The 15,534-nt window shown below is 48.5% G+C and overlaps 1 protein-coding gene across 4 annotated transcripts in view; it reads left to right on the top strand.

The window, feature by feature from the left end:
- Positions 1-15,534, top strand: part of RNF220 (ring finger protein 220) — a 216,878-nt gene extending 201,344 nt beyond the window's left edge. For all 4 annotated transcript variants that reach the window (XM_082054613.1, XM_082054611.1, XM_082054612.1 and 1 more), the window contains 3 exons: positions 4,723-4,831; positions 5,940-6,014; positions 14,825-15,534. In XM_082054613.1, the coding sequence (XP_081910739.1) occupies positions 4,723-4,831; positions 5,940-6,014; positions 14,825-14,896 (256 nt within the window). In that variant the 3' untranslated portion in view covers positions 14,897-15,534. The remainder of the gene's footprint in view (positions 1-4,722; positions 4,832-5,939; positions 6,015-14,824) is intronic.

Here is a 15,534-nt window from a genome sequence, read left to right as displayed (position 1 = left end):
CAGGCATACAAAACCAAAAATAAATGTATGAGGAAGAGAGAAGGTCAGAATATCAAGTGTTAAAAGTAGCCCATGAAATTTTATTGGTGGTGCATTTAATCAGCGCTAAGCGTTTTTTACAAGGTACACACAAACAGCAGAATTGTAAAGATTTATGGAATGCTGTGTACAGTGTGGCCATTTATGAAGAAAGGAAAATTTATATCCAGTTGAAATAAACCGAAGGGAAATGTTTTATGGAGACTCCTCAACAATGGGGTACATCAAGTGAGATCTGGGTAAAGGGGAGGGTGGAGCATTCGCAGGGACTCACTGATCTTTGACGTGTTTTTCTGCTTCTTCAGCAGCCAACGCTTTGCATCTTCCCGTGGCTCTCAAGCAGGCAGGATGCTGGATGCAGTGATGCTGTGCTGCTTTGTTTTTTTCTGTACAACGGGAAAGAAACACAAGCGAACAGCTGCTACTGGTGTCTGTGGTACGAGGTTCTCGCTCTTGGGCTTGTTCTGTTCCAACAGTTTCTCGAGCAGCCCTTAATATCCAGCTGGGAAGGGTTAACTGAAGCCAATCGCTTTGACATCAGCGTTTTTTTTTGTTTCCTTTTTGGTCCAGTATTTTGTTGATGATAAAGCACAGACTTAGTCAATTGAGAGATTCCAGAGCTGCAGAATCAGAGATAATTTAATTAACAGAATTGCTTGTGATTGCCCACTGGGACAGCGGGTAGGAATTGCTCGATTTAATTTGGAGAAACAAAGATCACACGCATGCTAATGTTTGACAAATAACCAGTGTTTGGGTTAAAGTTTTTTTGCAAAGAGGGGGGCAGCCGGTTCCCAGGGGAGATTTCCCAGGAGGTGATTGCAGAGTAACAGCTCAAAGCTACAGATAGGTCTTTTTTCCTCTTCCATGGTGTTTTTATGCCTTTCCTCTAGCCTTTTATCTGAACAAAGCAAGGATTTGCTCAGGGATAGAAAGTTTGTTCTTATTTTCAGTGCTCAGAGGAAAACGCTATGAACAGTAGAAAAACGTGCGTTAAGCACCATGGCTGAAAACCCTCCCGTGCTGTCTGCCCGGTCTCATGGACCTGCGCCCTGGTACCAGCATCCTCAGCCGCGACTGCCCGGTTGTTAACGAGTTAACCACAAAGCCCAGAGGGAAGCGCAGGACCCGCCGTCCTCCACAAAGAGCCCTCCCGTTGCTCTTGTAAACACGTTCTTGCTCAGGCTTTGCTGTTTGGGGTGATGTAGGTCCACAGCGAGCAGAGCATGGATGTGCCCTCTTGGGAGGACCGTTCAGGTGTTGGTGAGGCTGCTCATACCCATGTGGCCGGAGAAGCGCCAGCGCTGGAGCTCAAGGCATTGCTCATGGTGTGCTCAGCAGATCCCTCTGAAGGCTGATAAATTATTATCTGGACACGTCAAACCCAAGCGCTGAGGTGCAAAAGTGCTAAAAGAGCCCCTCACTATCCAGCATGAGGTCAAGGGCGAGCAGGGCTGTGGAAACCAATTCCTTCGTCCCTGTAATTCCCTCTGCCCGCCTTGGCAGGGCAGCCTTGCACAGCCTCACTGTGTCCGTGGAGTTTGGCTTTCCGACCCCCGCTCCACCCCAGCGCTCCCCTGTAAAAACACGTCCCCGGCGGCTCCAGCTGTGTCCGGGCAAGCGCACACGGGGTGTGCACGCAAGAGGGAAGCCTGAGGGAGTTCCCAAGATTGCTGCTGCAGGAAGAGTCGCTCCTAAGTGATGCTTATCTTTAGGATACAAGCAGTAGGTTGACGGTAAAATGTCACTAAATGGAATGGCATGTGTCCCAAGTGTGCTGGCCACCACGGGAGCCAGACACATGGGAAGTAACTCTCGTCTTTATTCCATCCCTGGAGGTAGTTCCAGCTTCCTTTATTTACTAATGTTCTCCCTATTTCCCTTGACTTCATTTCCTTCGGCTTTTCGGAAGCAACCATGCAATTATCGCTCACTTTGGGTTGACCCTTGGCCACCACGTCCCTGGTTGCCGCTGCTCCGGGAGGCTTTCCTGAACTCTCAAGTGCAAAATACTCACTTGTGGCCAAAATTGCTCTCATGTGAGATAGAAGCTGTGTCCTTGGCACTGTACCGTGTGTCAGGATTTGTCCTGAGAGCACGTTTGGCAAGGAGAACGTGGAATTTAAAGTCTGTCTCAGCTGATCTTTGATCAGCGCTGGGAGATGCTGCAGTGGCTAAAGCTCCCTCTCTTACCAATGCACCCCAGTCTTGTTAATAAATGTATATTTAACAATGTCTGGAGCATATGAAGTGATAATAACTAAATCAATACCTCCCACATTGATTGTCCAGGATCCCTACAGCGTGACGCACGCAGCGGTGCGGTAATTTTCCAGCTAACTAGCACCCTGATCTACAGCCCTCCTATTGATTGGCCATTGTATCAGGCAGCCTCTGAGCGTTATTGCTTATACCTCTATTCAGCCTCCTTTTCTGATTCATTCGTTTATTACTGGACAGGTGCGATTATCTCAGAGACTTTCCGAAATTGGCCGATGGGGGTCAGCCATTTAGACTTCTATAAACAAGCCATTTTCTATCTCCTCTGCTTGTTGTAGTGGCAAATTTTTCCTTCTCAAGTTTTGACTGTTATTGGGCTGAGACTGGGGATGAATTTGCCTTTGCTTGGATCTACTCAAGGATTTCACTTTTCCTTGCTGAGTCGCTTGCCCTTCAGAGGAGGACCGGTAGCTCCATGGATAGTAATGGAAGAATTTAGCAAGAGTTGGGGTTCTGCTTGCCACTGGCTTTGGGCAGGAGCCACACTTGCTGCCTTTACACCTCCAGTGCCCTTATGTGTGCAGGAAGGAGAAACGGATTCCAGAAAGTCAAGGTCCAGCGTCGGCTCCTTGATGGGCCAGACTGGAAGGGAAACAATTTTCTCATCCCATAATAATCTTCAAGCTATAAATAAATAATTCTGTTTCTTCCTTGGACAAAACTAACACCTTTCTAGACTATCTTTGAAAACAGTAGCAACTCTTCCTTGAGGGTAAGAACCCAAGCTGGGATACAGTAATAATTTATACCAGTGAGTAGGAACAAGTGGGTGTTTCACAGTGGGGAGCACCGTCTCCTACTGAAGCTCTTTCATTTTGCTCCAAAGAATCTTTATTGATGCCAAGTCTTGAATCCACAGTGTCCCTGTCCCCAGGCAGTCCTCACCCACTAAGCTAACACGGGACATGTGTATTTCTTTGCCTTTTTTTTCAGTTTTAAAGTTGTTACCCCTTCCTAGTAACTGTCATTTGCAACGAATCCCCTCTGATGAAGGTCTCTCCGCCGTTAGCTCGTGCAGAGAGTGTCTGATCTGCACAAAGGTAGGAGTGAAGTTGGAGGAGCTTTATAACACTGGTACTTAACCATATGCACTCCTGCAGCTCCACTTTCTTCTGAAGTGTCATAATCACTCAAGATCACTCTGTTTCCAGAGCCTTGGGGAAAGGCAGCAGAATCACCTCGTGGGAGATACCGCAGGTCCCTCCCTGCGTGCTGGTGACAAGTGACTAATGAACAAAAGAGCGAGTGTGTGCGTGCAGCGGGAGTGCTGAGATTGCAGCTCACTTTATGCCTTGTAATTTCCACCAGGCCCATGGTTTAGCCACCTGTTGATAAATCGCCCTCTAAAAAGGTAGAACATGTAGGTGCCACGGTGGGTTATGTTGTGATTGATGCAGCTTCTGGTGACGAGGTGCTCTTCAGGTTCTGAGCTGGAGTCTGCTTAGACAGGCCTGAAATTCACTGACATACATGAAAACTACTGGCTTGTTTGGGGTTTTTTTTGGCAAGAATGAAAGCCTTAATGCAATAGTCTAAACCTTTTCCGGGGAATGCTTGAGGGCCCCTCCCTGTGTCTGCACTGTGTAGAAATTGGATTTTGCAGCATGCTGGAGTGACATATCCTTGTCTGTAATGCTCCCTGCATCTCTTTGGCGAAGCGTTGCTGTCTGCCCTTGCTTTTGGGTTGGCAAGTTGCTCGTTTCACGAGCCTCACAGAACCATGAAAACACACTTGCCTGCCCTCAGCACAGCGCCTCTGTGACAAAAGAGATAATGCTGCCCATCAAAAATGACCCTAGGAAATGGGAAAGCAGAGATTGTAAAGCTGCTTTTATAGCCACCCTCTTGGCACAGTGTCTGTTGCTTTTGGTTTCTCCTTGCTTTCAGTGTTAGAAGCCAACAAGCCAAGGGTTTCTTTAATGTAAAAGCATTGTGTTGATCCTGTGTAATGAGCTGATTTTGTGTTTCACAAGGTTAATGGCCAGCAAAGGCCGTTCTCCAAGGGGAAGAGCAGCTCCTGTTGCCCACAGAAAGTTATCTCGCCGGCTTTAGAGCAACGTACAGAACTTTTTCCGAAGCAGTTGGTCCTAAGGAACCTCTTAAGGGAAAAAAGGAAAGAGGGAGAAAGCAAAAACCAAACAAATCTGTTATTTAAGTGCCCGTGTCTTGCAGAAACCTGCTCTGTATTAAGTTGGCAACTCCAGCCCCATTGTGTTCTGTCGTGATGTGTTTAGTAGGTTACTAAATGCTGGGCTTTTCAGGAACTCCTCTTCACCACAAGTTGGATGTTTTAGTTCGAATGCTGCCATTTCCCGTGTGGCACCTGTTGCGGGATCATTTTTTCCCTGAAGTCTTAGCAATCTTGTGTGCTCAGTGATGCTCACTCTCCATCATCTTTTGCAGAATTACAGAAGACTCTGCAGTGACAACATTTGAAGCATTAAAGGCTCGTGTCCGTGAGTTAGAAAGGCAGCTTTCCCGTGGGGACCGCTATAAATGTCTCATTTGCATGGTGAGTAGCATTCCACTTGTGGTAATGAATCAGAAATGCCTTGGTGTCTTTGCTGAGGAGGGGAGAAGCTTTTCTTCTTTTGGGGCTGGAGTTGGGGAACTCTTCTTTGTCCCTATACACCAATTAGCCTTCCAAAAACCTACTAGGTTTTTTAGCAATTGAAATTTCTGTATGCATTACATCGTTGCACTGATATTTGTAGCTGTTCAACTGTATCAGGCAAGAAAGCCTCAATTTTCTGCCTTCCTATAGAAAACTCCCAGATACCAGCATCCTCTTCTTGCATCTGTGGATTTAGGTACATAGGAAGGAGCAGACTCTGTGACCCATGGTATGGTTTGGGAACAGGAATGTTGCCTGAGCATTTAAAAGTTGTGGATGTCCTGCTTGCTCAGTGGTGATGCTGTGGCCTCCGTAAGGAAGGGCAGCAGCTCCCTCTGATGGTCTGAGCCTGCAAAGTGCTGCATCTCCGGTTAGGTTTTTATTCTACTGATAGCGGGAGAAAACTCTGCTTAGCAGAGGCTTCTTGTGCAACTTCAGCAGATGCACGATGCTCTCACCACTTGGAGGTGTGGGAGTGCAGTCCCCGTTTCTCATCTCACAGAAGGGCCCACAGCTTGCTGCTGATTTCCGGAGGTTTATTAGCAATGATAGAAAATACTTAAGAGAAGGCACGTCTGCTGAAATAGCAGCAGCATTCTTGGTCTGTAGTTAAGCTGTTCCTGCAGAGCTAAGGGTTGTGATAAGGGTTAATCTTACCCTCTCACTGGTTTTTGTATGATGCGGTGACCTTTCTGATGGGAATAATGGCAGGTGGCCACAGCAACTTCAGATGCTCTTGCGATAACTGTGCTGAGCCAGGTCACCACTTGAGTGGATTATGGGCTTCCAACAGGAACCCTGGGAAGCCAGAAAAATGGACTGCAGGAGGCTTTCTGCCTCTACTGCGCTAACATTACAAAAATACAAACTTAAATATTATACAAACTTATTTTTTGCAATACAAAATACAAGACAATGTTACAAGGAAAGGCATTGTGATAGGGTTGGGAGCAAACGATCCGTAGATCCCTGCTGTGGAAATAACCTGTGTGCTTCTTCTCCTCAGGACTCCTACACAATGCCCCTGACTTCCATTCAGTGCTGGCACGTGCACTGTGAAGAATGCTGGCTGCGGACTCTGGTGAGGCTCTTGGCTACTTTCTTCTTGACTTAACAGACTTTTTTTTTCCTCTCTTCTGGGATACTTGATTTAAATCACCACGGGGAAACTCGCTTTTTGCTTTATTTTAAACAATCTGAGTGCTGTGCATGCAGACTTCCCAAGCCTTGCTGTTTAACACCCCACTCCAACATTGACTTGAGTGAGTTTCATTTGAGTGACTCAAGTGCAGTGTTGTCCCTTGCTTTGCTGCTACTGGGGGGACAGACGTTGCTCGTGTAAGAGCCAGGGACAACCTTACAGTAATTTCCTGTGGGGCATCCATGCAGAGAGGTAAAGCTGTGAGAATGGAGGCCAAATCCCCTGAGTTTTCATGGAATGAGTGGCTTCTGAGAAACCTAATATTGCCCTGAAGCAAAGGGAATCATCTCCAGGATAGATGATATGGAAAGGAGCTTTTATGAATATGAATCTATATTTTTCAGATTATTTGAAATAGCACTGAGCAGTTTTCAAGCGTATGCCATTCTGTTCGGAAGATTGGGGACTACCTTGAATATTGAATAGGTGAACCCAGTGCAGTAGTAATTTATACATGTATTAAAGGACATCGGGTTAAAATTTAATGTGTTATTAAATGAACTGTTTTCCTTTCCTTTGTTAAAACTGTGGGCTTTATAATCAGCCTTTAATGTCCCCTGTGCAGCTGATTTTCAAGCTTTCATTTTGCTCACTTTGGGGAGTGAAAAATAGTCAGTTGTGCTTTCTAGTTCTCCTGTTAGCAAGATGATACCGTGTTGGGTTGCAAAAAATGTAAGGGAATGCCACTCCTAAAATCTGTTCCTGTAAGGCATTACAAAATCTACTTTATAGAACACGTTGTGTGCTTGGAATTACGATTAAGCCAATCGTGCTCCTTTAAATCCTGCCTTTTAAAAGTCTTGTCCAAGAAAAGTTACCAGGACGGTGAAGTGCCTGTGGGCTTGAGTACTAATAGCAACTCAATAACTTGACTATCCCTTGGGCTGTATTTTATAGCTCTTCAGCTACACCCCGTCACTCTTTAGGTTATACAAGCTTTTGTAAACATTTTAGCAGCGTGTTATAAAAGACACATATGTGGGTGCGTAGCTGTGAGGTGTTTGAATGAATGTGTGCTCTGCCACCTTTGCTAAGTGAAGAGTAATTTTGTCCTTCAGCGGTGCTGCAGGCAGAGGATGAAACACTAATTTCTTTATCATTATTTTTAATCCGAAGTCTTTGGCTTCTCCCCAGCAGCCTCAAGTTGTCTTGTAAACCTGTGGCATCGATTTCAGACTGTTCTTAGGCTCAGCAGCAACTTGGTTTGACTTCAGTCAGGCCCCTTTGTTTCATGTACAGCGGTCACGGCTGCTCGTGAGAAGTGGGAAACCCCACTCCTGGTGCTCAGGGGTTGGCGTTTACCATTGCAGAGCGGGAGGCTTCTCCCCACTCAATATCCACGAGGAATTGGGGATGGAGCTGGCCATGTGCTGGCACACAGCTCCTCTGCCGACCGGGCAGGCGGGGTGCGAATGGTCCAGCAAGACATCATGTTAGGACTTGGCACTTGCACAGGGGAAGCAATTAATAAATGGCTACTCATGTGTTCCCCAGTCCTAGCCTCTCCCTGCAGCCCCCAATTTATTAAACCAGGCCTTTTCACAAGGCATGCTTGCACTCCCTCTCCCGTCTCAAAAAAATCTCCCAGCCTGCGTTCGCATGTTTCTAATGTAACCATTAAAATGTAGCCCGAAGACAGCAATAAAAACCCTGGAACGCCTTGGTGCTTTTGTGTCTTGATCAAAGTCAATGTGTGTAATCTCGTTAAGACTGCCCTCCTTCCCCCCTCCTTTTTTATGAATTTAATGGCATACAGCAGCTGGGCTCAGTGTTTAATGCTCACCAACCTGCATTGTTCTAATTAAGGTATCTCCTTTTATTTCGGGCACAAAAGAGACTCTTGTTTTTTTTTAACAAGCGAGGAGCTGTGGGATAGTGTGTGTAATAATCGCCGCCGTTCCCTTTCCCCGGGTCCCGGCGGGGCGGGAGGAGGGAGCCCGCGCGTGTAGCACACATGGAAAGACTCGGCTGGGGGAGAGGGGCAACATTTTTCTTCTGTTGTGCAATAAACAATTTGTTGGAGTTAATAGGAGTTGGGGCGGGTGGGTTGTGTCGGGCTTCCGGCCCCTTTTGAACGTTCTGGAGATCTGCCATCCCTGCTGGTGAGAAGTCCCCTTTCTCCCGTGTGTCTGTGGTTTATATGCTCAGCCCAAATCTAATATTGAATTAGAGGCTGTGAGAGAGAGGGGGGGGACCGTGCATTGAGCAGGGCCCTGGAACTGTGCGGTTCTAAACCTCTGCAGGGTGTTGAAGACAGGGTGAAATTAGATGCTCACGTCTGTCTATGGACCAGAGGAGGTGAAGTATTTCTTAAAAGGTTTAAGGTTTAGACATTTTCTAGGATATGCTACAATTATCTGAGCGTCGCTAGTACCCTGTGACTTCAGTGTTTTCTAGGGCACTGATGGGGTTTGGATCTTTAAAGTGCTCAGGTTTTCTGTAAATATAATTTTTGGACTTTGGGCTCTTGATGTGCAATTACAAACTATGACTGTTCTGTTGCTAAGAGAGAGAAGACATTTTTAACCACCAATTCTACAAATGGCTGCTGGACTCTCTGGCTTAGGTATTGCTGTACTAGAGCTCAGGGCATGGAGCCAGCTCCAAGTTCTGGGGATGAAACATCCACCAGAGCAGATTCCACCTCTGTCTGCTGTCGCTGTGTTGGACTAACGTGAAGGAAAGGCTGGGGTCACAGAAGGGGACACTGGAGATGGTTTAAGAGAACCGAGATCGTGGTGCACACTGAGTCAGCCAGTGCTTCAGCTCCAACAGAAGCTGCTTGCTTAGATGGTCCTTTACCATCCCTGGTGGTCCTTCACCACTCTTGGAGGTTTGTGAGAGCAGGTTTGATGTGTATCCATCAGCAGGAATTCATATTGAGGTGATCTTGTTGGGGGAATGGGTTGATGAGTTCTTGACATCGCTCAGAGCTGCGGTGCCGTGATCTCCCAAACCTTGGGATCCATCCTTACAAAGTAAATGACGTTAAAAGCCAAGTCAGGTGTGTGTTCGCCAGTGGATGGAGCTGTTGGTGGGTGCAGGAAAGCGGGGGCTGAAACAGGACAGGTTTATTTGAGCAGGTGCAGTTTGCTGAGTGTCCCCCATCGCCTGTACAGCCAGATCCAGCATTTCCTATGTGTATTTGCTGACCCCAGGCTTGTATTTGCCTGTCTTGGCCTTATTTAAAAATGACAATTGCAAGAGCGGGGAAAAAAATCACTTTTAAAAAGCCTTCTTCATCACAGAATATGCTTCAAGGGAGTCCGTTGATAGATATGTATGCTCTGCAGTTGGCACATTTATATCTGTGGCGTCACTTTCTCTAGGCTATAATACTGTATATCCCATGCGGACTGGAATATTTTGGTAAGAAACAGTGCAGATACAGGGCAGTCCTTCTGGTAGGAACCTCCTGAGTCAGCAGCTGCATGGAGGATGCTGAACTTTGTCCTTCGTAATATTCCAATCTGCCATGAGGTTGTCCAGTTGTGTTATTACCGTATTTCACTTTTGGCCTCCAGCAGCCTGTGGTGGTGAGCTCCACCCTGAGGAGGTGCTGTGGGAAAGGATGCTCTCCCCATTGCTTTAACCCCATTACCTGGAGGTTCCCCACAACGGCAGTGGGGAGCGGCTGCTGCTCTGGGAATCAGCGTTGGCAGAGTTGTCCCCAGTTCTCCCGAGTTGCCGCTTTGTGTGCAGGCGTGAGGAAAAGCGGCTCTCATCTGGTTTGAGAATTGGATCTTGGAGAGATCTTCGTTTGGGTCCCTCCTGTCACCTCTCTGCCTTGCCTTTCCTTCCTATAAAACAGGGAAGCTTTGAGTCCAGGTTTGACGGTATCTCCCTGTAGGCAAAGTTGTTCTGTGTGTGTGTCTCTTTATTCTCTGTCCCTGGTGGCGTATTCTGCTTGAAAATTACCCATTTTTAGACCCACGGGACAGCAGGACGTGCCTAAATCCTCCCTTTTGAGTTTTCTTGCTTTAGCCAATTTATAGCAGACGTCACGCTATTTTTTTTTTTAAGAGGAAACTTTAAGACAACATACCCCAATCCTTCCTGGCACCATGTGAGCCCTAACGACTTCTCAACATCTCAGCTCTTGTTAATGTCTTTTTCAAACTACGACCCTGAGTGATTAGCCTGTATTGTGGATCAATCACTTGCCAAATTTTAATTAAGAAAGGAGGAGAAAAAATAAACTCCATCCTGGTTCCAGCCCCTTCTTTTTTTGCTTTCTAACTGCCCCGGAGCAAACTTCTTGCAGCAGAGTTTTATAAACCCCTCAAAACTGGGGTTTATGATGGAAAAGCTGAGGTGGCCTTTACTCTAGCACACGCGGCTATAACACATCAAGGCTTTTCCATGAAGCTATGATGAAAGGAGCAGAAGGACCTGGAAAAAAAAAGAAATAAAGAAATGGCCGACAGGTGGGACTTATTATTCCACAGCATTTTTATTTCAAGGGAAAAGTTTCGTAACCCCAGCTGGCAGGTGAGCAGTGGGGGAGCAGATGCTTTTTCATTGTGCCTGTGCCAGCATGTGTGTCTGTGTACAAGCTTATGCGCCTCTCGACAAGAGAGGAGAGCTTAAATGCTAGTGCCAATAAATGTTGCACACCTACATACACTGAAAAGTCAGATGTAAGGAACAAGACGCTAGGGAATTTCAGTCTAAAAAGAAAAAAATCAGGACTGTGGAGGATGACAGTTTTATTAAAAAATAAAAATAAATAATTTTTTAAAAAGGCTTCCCCAAGGGGCCAAAGTCATTATTTTTGCTTGAACTGTTTAATACCAAGAACAGGTAATAGGGAGACCCAGAGACCTGTGCCCGGTGTGCCACGTGCCAGGAGGCTGTTGGTCCCTCCCTGCAGAGCTCTGGGTGAGCTGCCCTTCCCACCTGCAGCTGAAGCAACATCCACCACTGCCCTCAGTCCATATTTTGCCACAAAATGGGTCAAGCTCCACGTGGTTGGGTTCTTGGTGCCTTCTTGGTGCGGTCGAAAACTTGGCCCCGGCTGCCCACGTGCAGCTCTCAGCCTTAGTGGGGAGAGTGATTCCCCCAAAAGCCACCATTGTGTGGTACAGAAAGCAGATCTCTGGGACGGAGATCTGGGGTCTGGCAGGATAAATCCCCCCATCTTCCCTTTCCCTGTGGTGTGAAGGAATTGCGAACCCGACCTTGCTTTGTCACTCAAGAAGGGAACAAAGCTGCAGTGGGTTTCATCAGGCTTGTTCTGCCATCCTGTGGGTGAGCGCAGGGGACTCGTGCTTACAGTGAGCACCGACGCGGCCTTTGGAGAGACCTGGGCAGAGCGGCTTCCCAGGAACGTGACCTTCCAAAATTAACCAGGTTGAGCTATGAAGAAAGGCTGAGGGAGCTGGGTCTCTTTAGTTTGGAGAAGAGGAGACTGAGGGGTGACCTTATTAATGTTTATAAATATATAAAGGATGAGTGCCATGAGGATGGATCCAGGCTCTTCTCGGTGGCAAACAATGATAGGACAAGGGGTAATGGGATCAAGCTGGAACACAAGAGGTTCCACTTAAATTTGAGAAGAAACTTCTTCCCAGTGAGGGTGACAGACACTGGAACAGGCTGCCCAGGGGGGTTGTGGAGTCTCCTTCTCTGGAGACATTCAAAACCCACCTGGACATGTTCCTGTGCGACCTCACCCAGGCGTTCCTGCTCCAGCAGGGGGATTGGACTGGATGATCTTTTGAGGTCCCTTCCAATCCCAAACATACTGTGATACTGTGATACTGTGAGCTGCCCAGTCTTGGTTAGCAGAGTTGCCCTTGCTGAGGGTCTCGCACATCTGCCCGCAGCTGTCTCAGTCCGCCTCCAAATCCCAGAACGGAGCACGGGATGCAAGAGAGTAAGATGGCAGCAGCTGAGGTTTGCTTTTAGCAAAAATGAACTCGGGGGAGTTCAGTGCTCCTCCCCCCCACGTACAGCCAAATGTCTCCAACCTCAGCAGAGCTAAAGGAAAGGAACTGCTGAAATGCTGTTCGGCATCGCACAGGAGCACTGAGGGACAGGGGGACATGGGTTTAGGTGGCAGCAAGCGTTTTACTTCATCTTTCACCGCAGGCTGAGGCGTTTGATGGGTCAGGGGACTGGTCTTGCAGAAGGTAGTTCTCCCTGATCCCTTGTCCAGAGAGGCAGAAGCTCCAGCTGCTTGTTTGGATGCTTTTCTGCCACTTGCTGTGCCTGGCTTGGGAAGGAGAGCGTGGGCACAGATGTGTACAGCAGCCACATCTGGAATGCCTGCAGTCCCCAGGCACACTTCTGCTTGTCAGGGCACACAGGAGAGCTCCAAGGGGCAGCTGCCAGCTGCTGCTCCTTTAACAACATACTGCGAATTAATTCCTCAGCACCTCCCTGCCGCTCCCCTGGGACCCTCCAGCTACAAAGATGATGCCAAGAGGCCAACCAGCTGCAACAGGTGCCTCTTAGGACTGTGGAGATGCAGGGCTGAGCAGGGGCTCAGCTGAAACAGACTGTTGCGTGGCATTTGCATCCAGATTAGCAAGCCCCTCCTTGGCAGCGCTGCTATGTAGCCCAGCCCACAATGGCTTTAAAGGTGGCAGAAAGGACAGATATTTAGATTTTTCTCTCCTACAGGCTGTAGCTGCTGCAGGAAGTTTTTACTGGGACATACAGAGTTAAAGCTTGAGCTTTTCTAATGCTGTAGACCCAAAGCTCTGGTCTTGAGCACCAGAGAAGAGGCGTGTTATATGAACAGGCTCTGCTGAAGTCCACTGCAGTCAGTTTTCGATTTCATCAGGGTTTTACGCGTTTCTTTCCAGTTGTGGTTTGTGGTTGCTCTTCCCAGAATCCAGTATGGCAAGTCCACTCTGTGAAGACCAGTGCACAGGCACAGAGAGATGGTCCCTGCCCCGAAAACCTAAACAGGCACAGAGTAGTTAGTGTGGGGATAAAACGGGTCCTGAGCAGCTAGAAGGACGTGCCCACAGGCATCGGTACCAGAACTAGAGCCACCATCCAGACCACCAGTGGTCTGTCCCGCTACCAGTGTGTCAGTCACCCTGAGAGTGAGGTCCAGGGTGTCTTGGGTGTCTGTGATGTGTTTCATTCAACTCTAGTTCAGCGGGACTTTGTGTGTGGCTGGTTTAGATCTCAGGTGCAAGTTCCCGCAGTTTCTGAGCCACTCGCAGCACGGGGTGTCAAATGGGAGCCTGGTTGCTCACAAGTCCAAAGCTCAGGGAGAAGCGAATGTGCGGAGTCCATGTCTGCCAGCAATAATGTGCACGGGGAGCAGGGAGGGGGCTGGTTTGAAGCTGATCTGCAGGGGTTTTCAGTAGCACGCAGGACTGCAGAGCAGACATGACCTGCAGCTCTTTGGAGTGACATCCCTGTGAATTACTTGCACCCGTGTACATTTTCTGTACCTGAGACACTCTGCTCCAGATTCTCCTTAGTCCAGGAGCTTCCAGGGGAGAAAGCCCTTGTCCTCGGTTCACAGGTGTTGTCACGGAGCAGGAAGGACCTTTCCTAAGGACGCTTGCCTTTTGTAAGCAGCGGTGCCAGCTCCTCTGCTAGGGATGTCCCCAGGTGCAGGTAGCGGTGTGGCGGGTCACTGTCCTGCCCTGTCGCTCAGCCCACGTCCTGCCAGCCGCCCTGGTTGTGCTGCAGGTACTGAGACAAGCCCTGCGGAGGGCGAGCGGCAGCGCCACTGAACCGAGCGGCGTCGGTCCTGCCAGCCGGCCCCACGCCAGCCGCAGGCCCCCCCACGGCACGTTGCATCTCTGACAGCAGCGAGCACAGCTCGGGGTGCTCAGACAGAGCCTGCGCTCAGTTCTGTGCAGCGGGAGCTCGTGTGGAGTCTGCGCTCGGTGCCGAAAGCCAGGGCATCCCAATTTCCTACGCTGCTGCTGCTGTTAGACAGGAGGCTGCCTCGCAGCACAGACATCTTTCTGTCATTTTTCCCATCAACTGACTGTCACATCTGCCAATCTAATGATGACCGGCTTAGGCTGACCCCGATTCTGAGGCTTATTAACACCCTCTTGCTGTCAGGCTTGGTGACAGATGGCACATCAGCCCTTGTTTTATTTCATGTTCTGTTCATGTTGGCCGCCCTTTACCTCTCCCCAGTTCGCAGTTTACCGGTTTCCGCTCACATTGGCAGAACAGACTCAGCTCTGCATCTTCGGGAGCTCAGGACGGGGGTTCCTTCATTCCAGCAGCCCTGGGGCTTTCATGGGATGTCCGAGGCCGTCCCGCATCCTGCTGCCCTGAAAGGGACGGTCCAACCCACCATGAACCAGTTCAGTCAGCTGAAAACTGCGCTGGTTCTGGTGGGGCCGCTGTTCTGCCTGCACGGTGACCCGACCTGCATCCTTGCAGGCGGCTGTGAGGCGCTGATCTTTTATTAGGGTGCTACAAAGGAGAGACATAGGGCTAGAGACAGCCTGTCACCGCTTCTTGGAGATGTTACAGCGTGTGGGTATGAAGGGCCTTTAGTTCATGCTGCCTTTCCAGCGCAGCGACGGAAGCAGCAGCACGATAATTGCTGAAGCAGCCCTTGTATCTTGAAAAATACACAAATACACGCTAATTTTTTTTTTTTTTCCAAAGTATTTAAGCCCTTTTCTCCCCTCAACCCCCTTTCTTTAATACCTTCCTCGCTCTCTCATGCTGTCTGTCTCATCTGCTGGTTGCAGGGTGCCAAGAAGCTGTGTCCCCAGTGTAACACCATCACATCTCCCGGAGACCTTCGGCGCATCTACTTATGAAGGACCCAGCAGGAGGGCAGGACCCGGGTACTCGGCTCAGCTCATCACACCAAGGGGGAGAAGAACGACAGCAACGAAAAGCAAACAAACAAAGACCTTTTAAAATGTAAAGGAAAAAAAACCAACAAAGCAGAGACTCCAGATATGGACTCGAGGATGCAGGAGCGGTGGGGGAGCCGCGGCTCCCGGGTCCCGCGCGTCGAGACCTCGTTCAGCAGCTGCAGCGGGCAAAACCAAACCCTTTGTTGTGAAGCCCCCTTTTTTAAAACCAGTATTCCCCATGCAGCCATTCCCTGGAGCTGGCTTTGCATCGCGATGGCTCGCCAGCCCTCCTTTGGACTGTGTTGTCGACCACTCTGCTCCCAGGAGACTGGGGAAGGGACCCTTGACAGGAAGATGTTAAATAACCTGTAACTTGTGTTCTTTGTTCAGCTTTTTGGGTTTGTTTTTATTTGTTTCGGTTTGGTTTTCGGGTTGGTTCTGTTTTGGTTTTTCGTGGTGTTCTAGTGAGAAAAAAGAAAAAGGTTTAAACCATACCCAGGCAGAAATGAAGCACATGTAATATAGATTATATATGTTTACAATGTTGTGTATAAATGGGATAGACTCAAACATTACATACTAATAAGTTTCCCTTT

Source organism: Streptopelia decaocto, assembly GCF_964273445.1.
Source record: "Streptopelia decaocto genome assembly, chromosome: 5".
NCBI lineage: Eukaryota > Metazoa > Chordata > Aves > Columbiformes > Columbidae > Streptopelia > Streptopelia decaocto.
The sequence above is the reverse complement of the archived record's forward strand: the minus strand, read 5'-3'. Positions and strand labels throughout refer to the sequence as shown.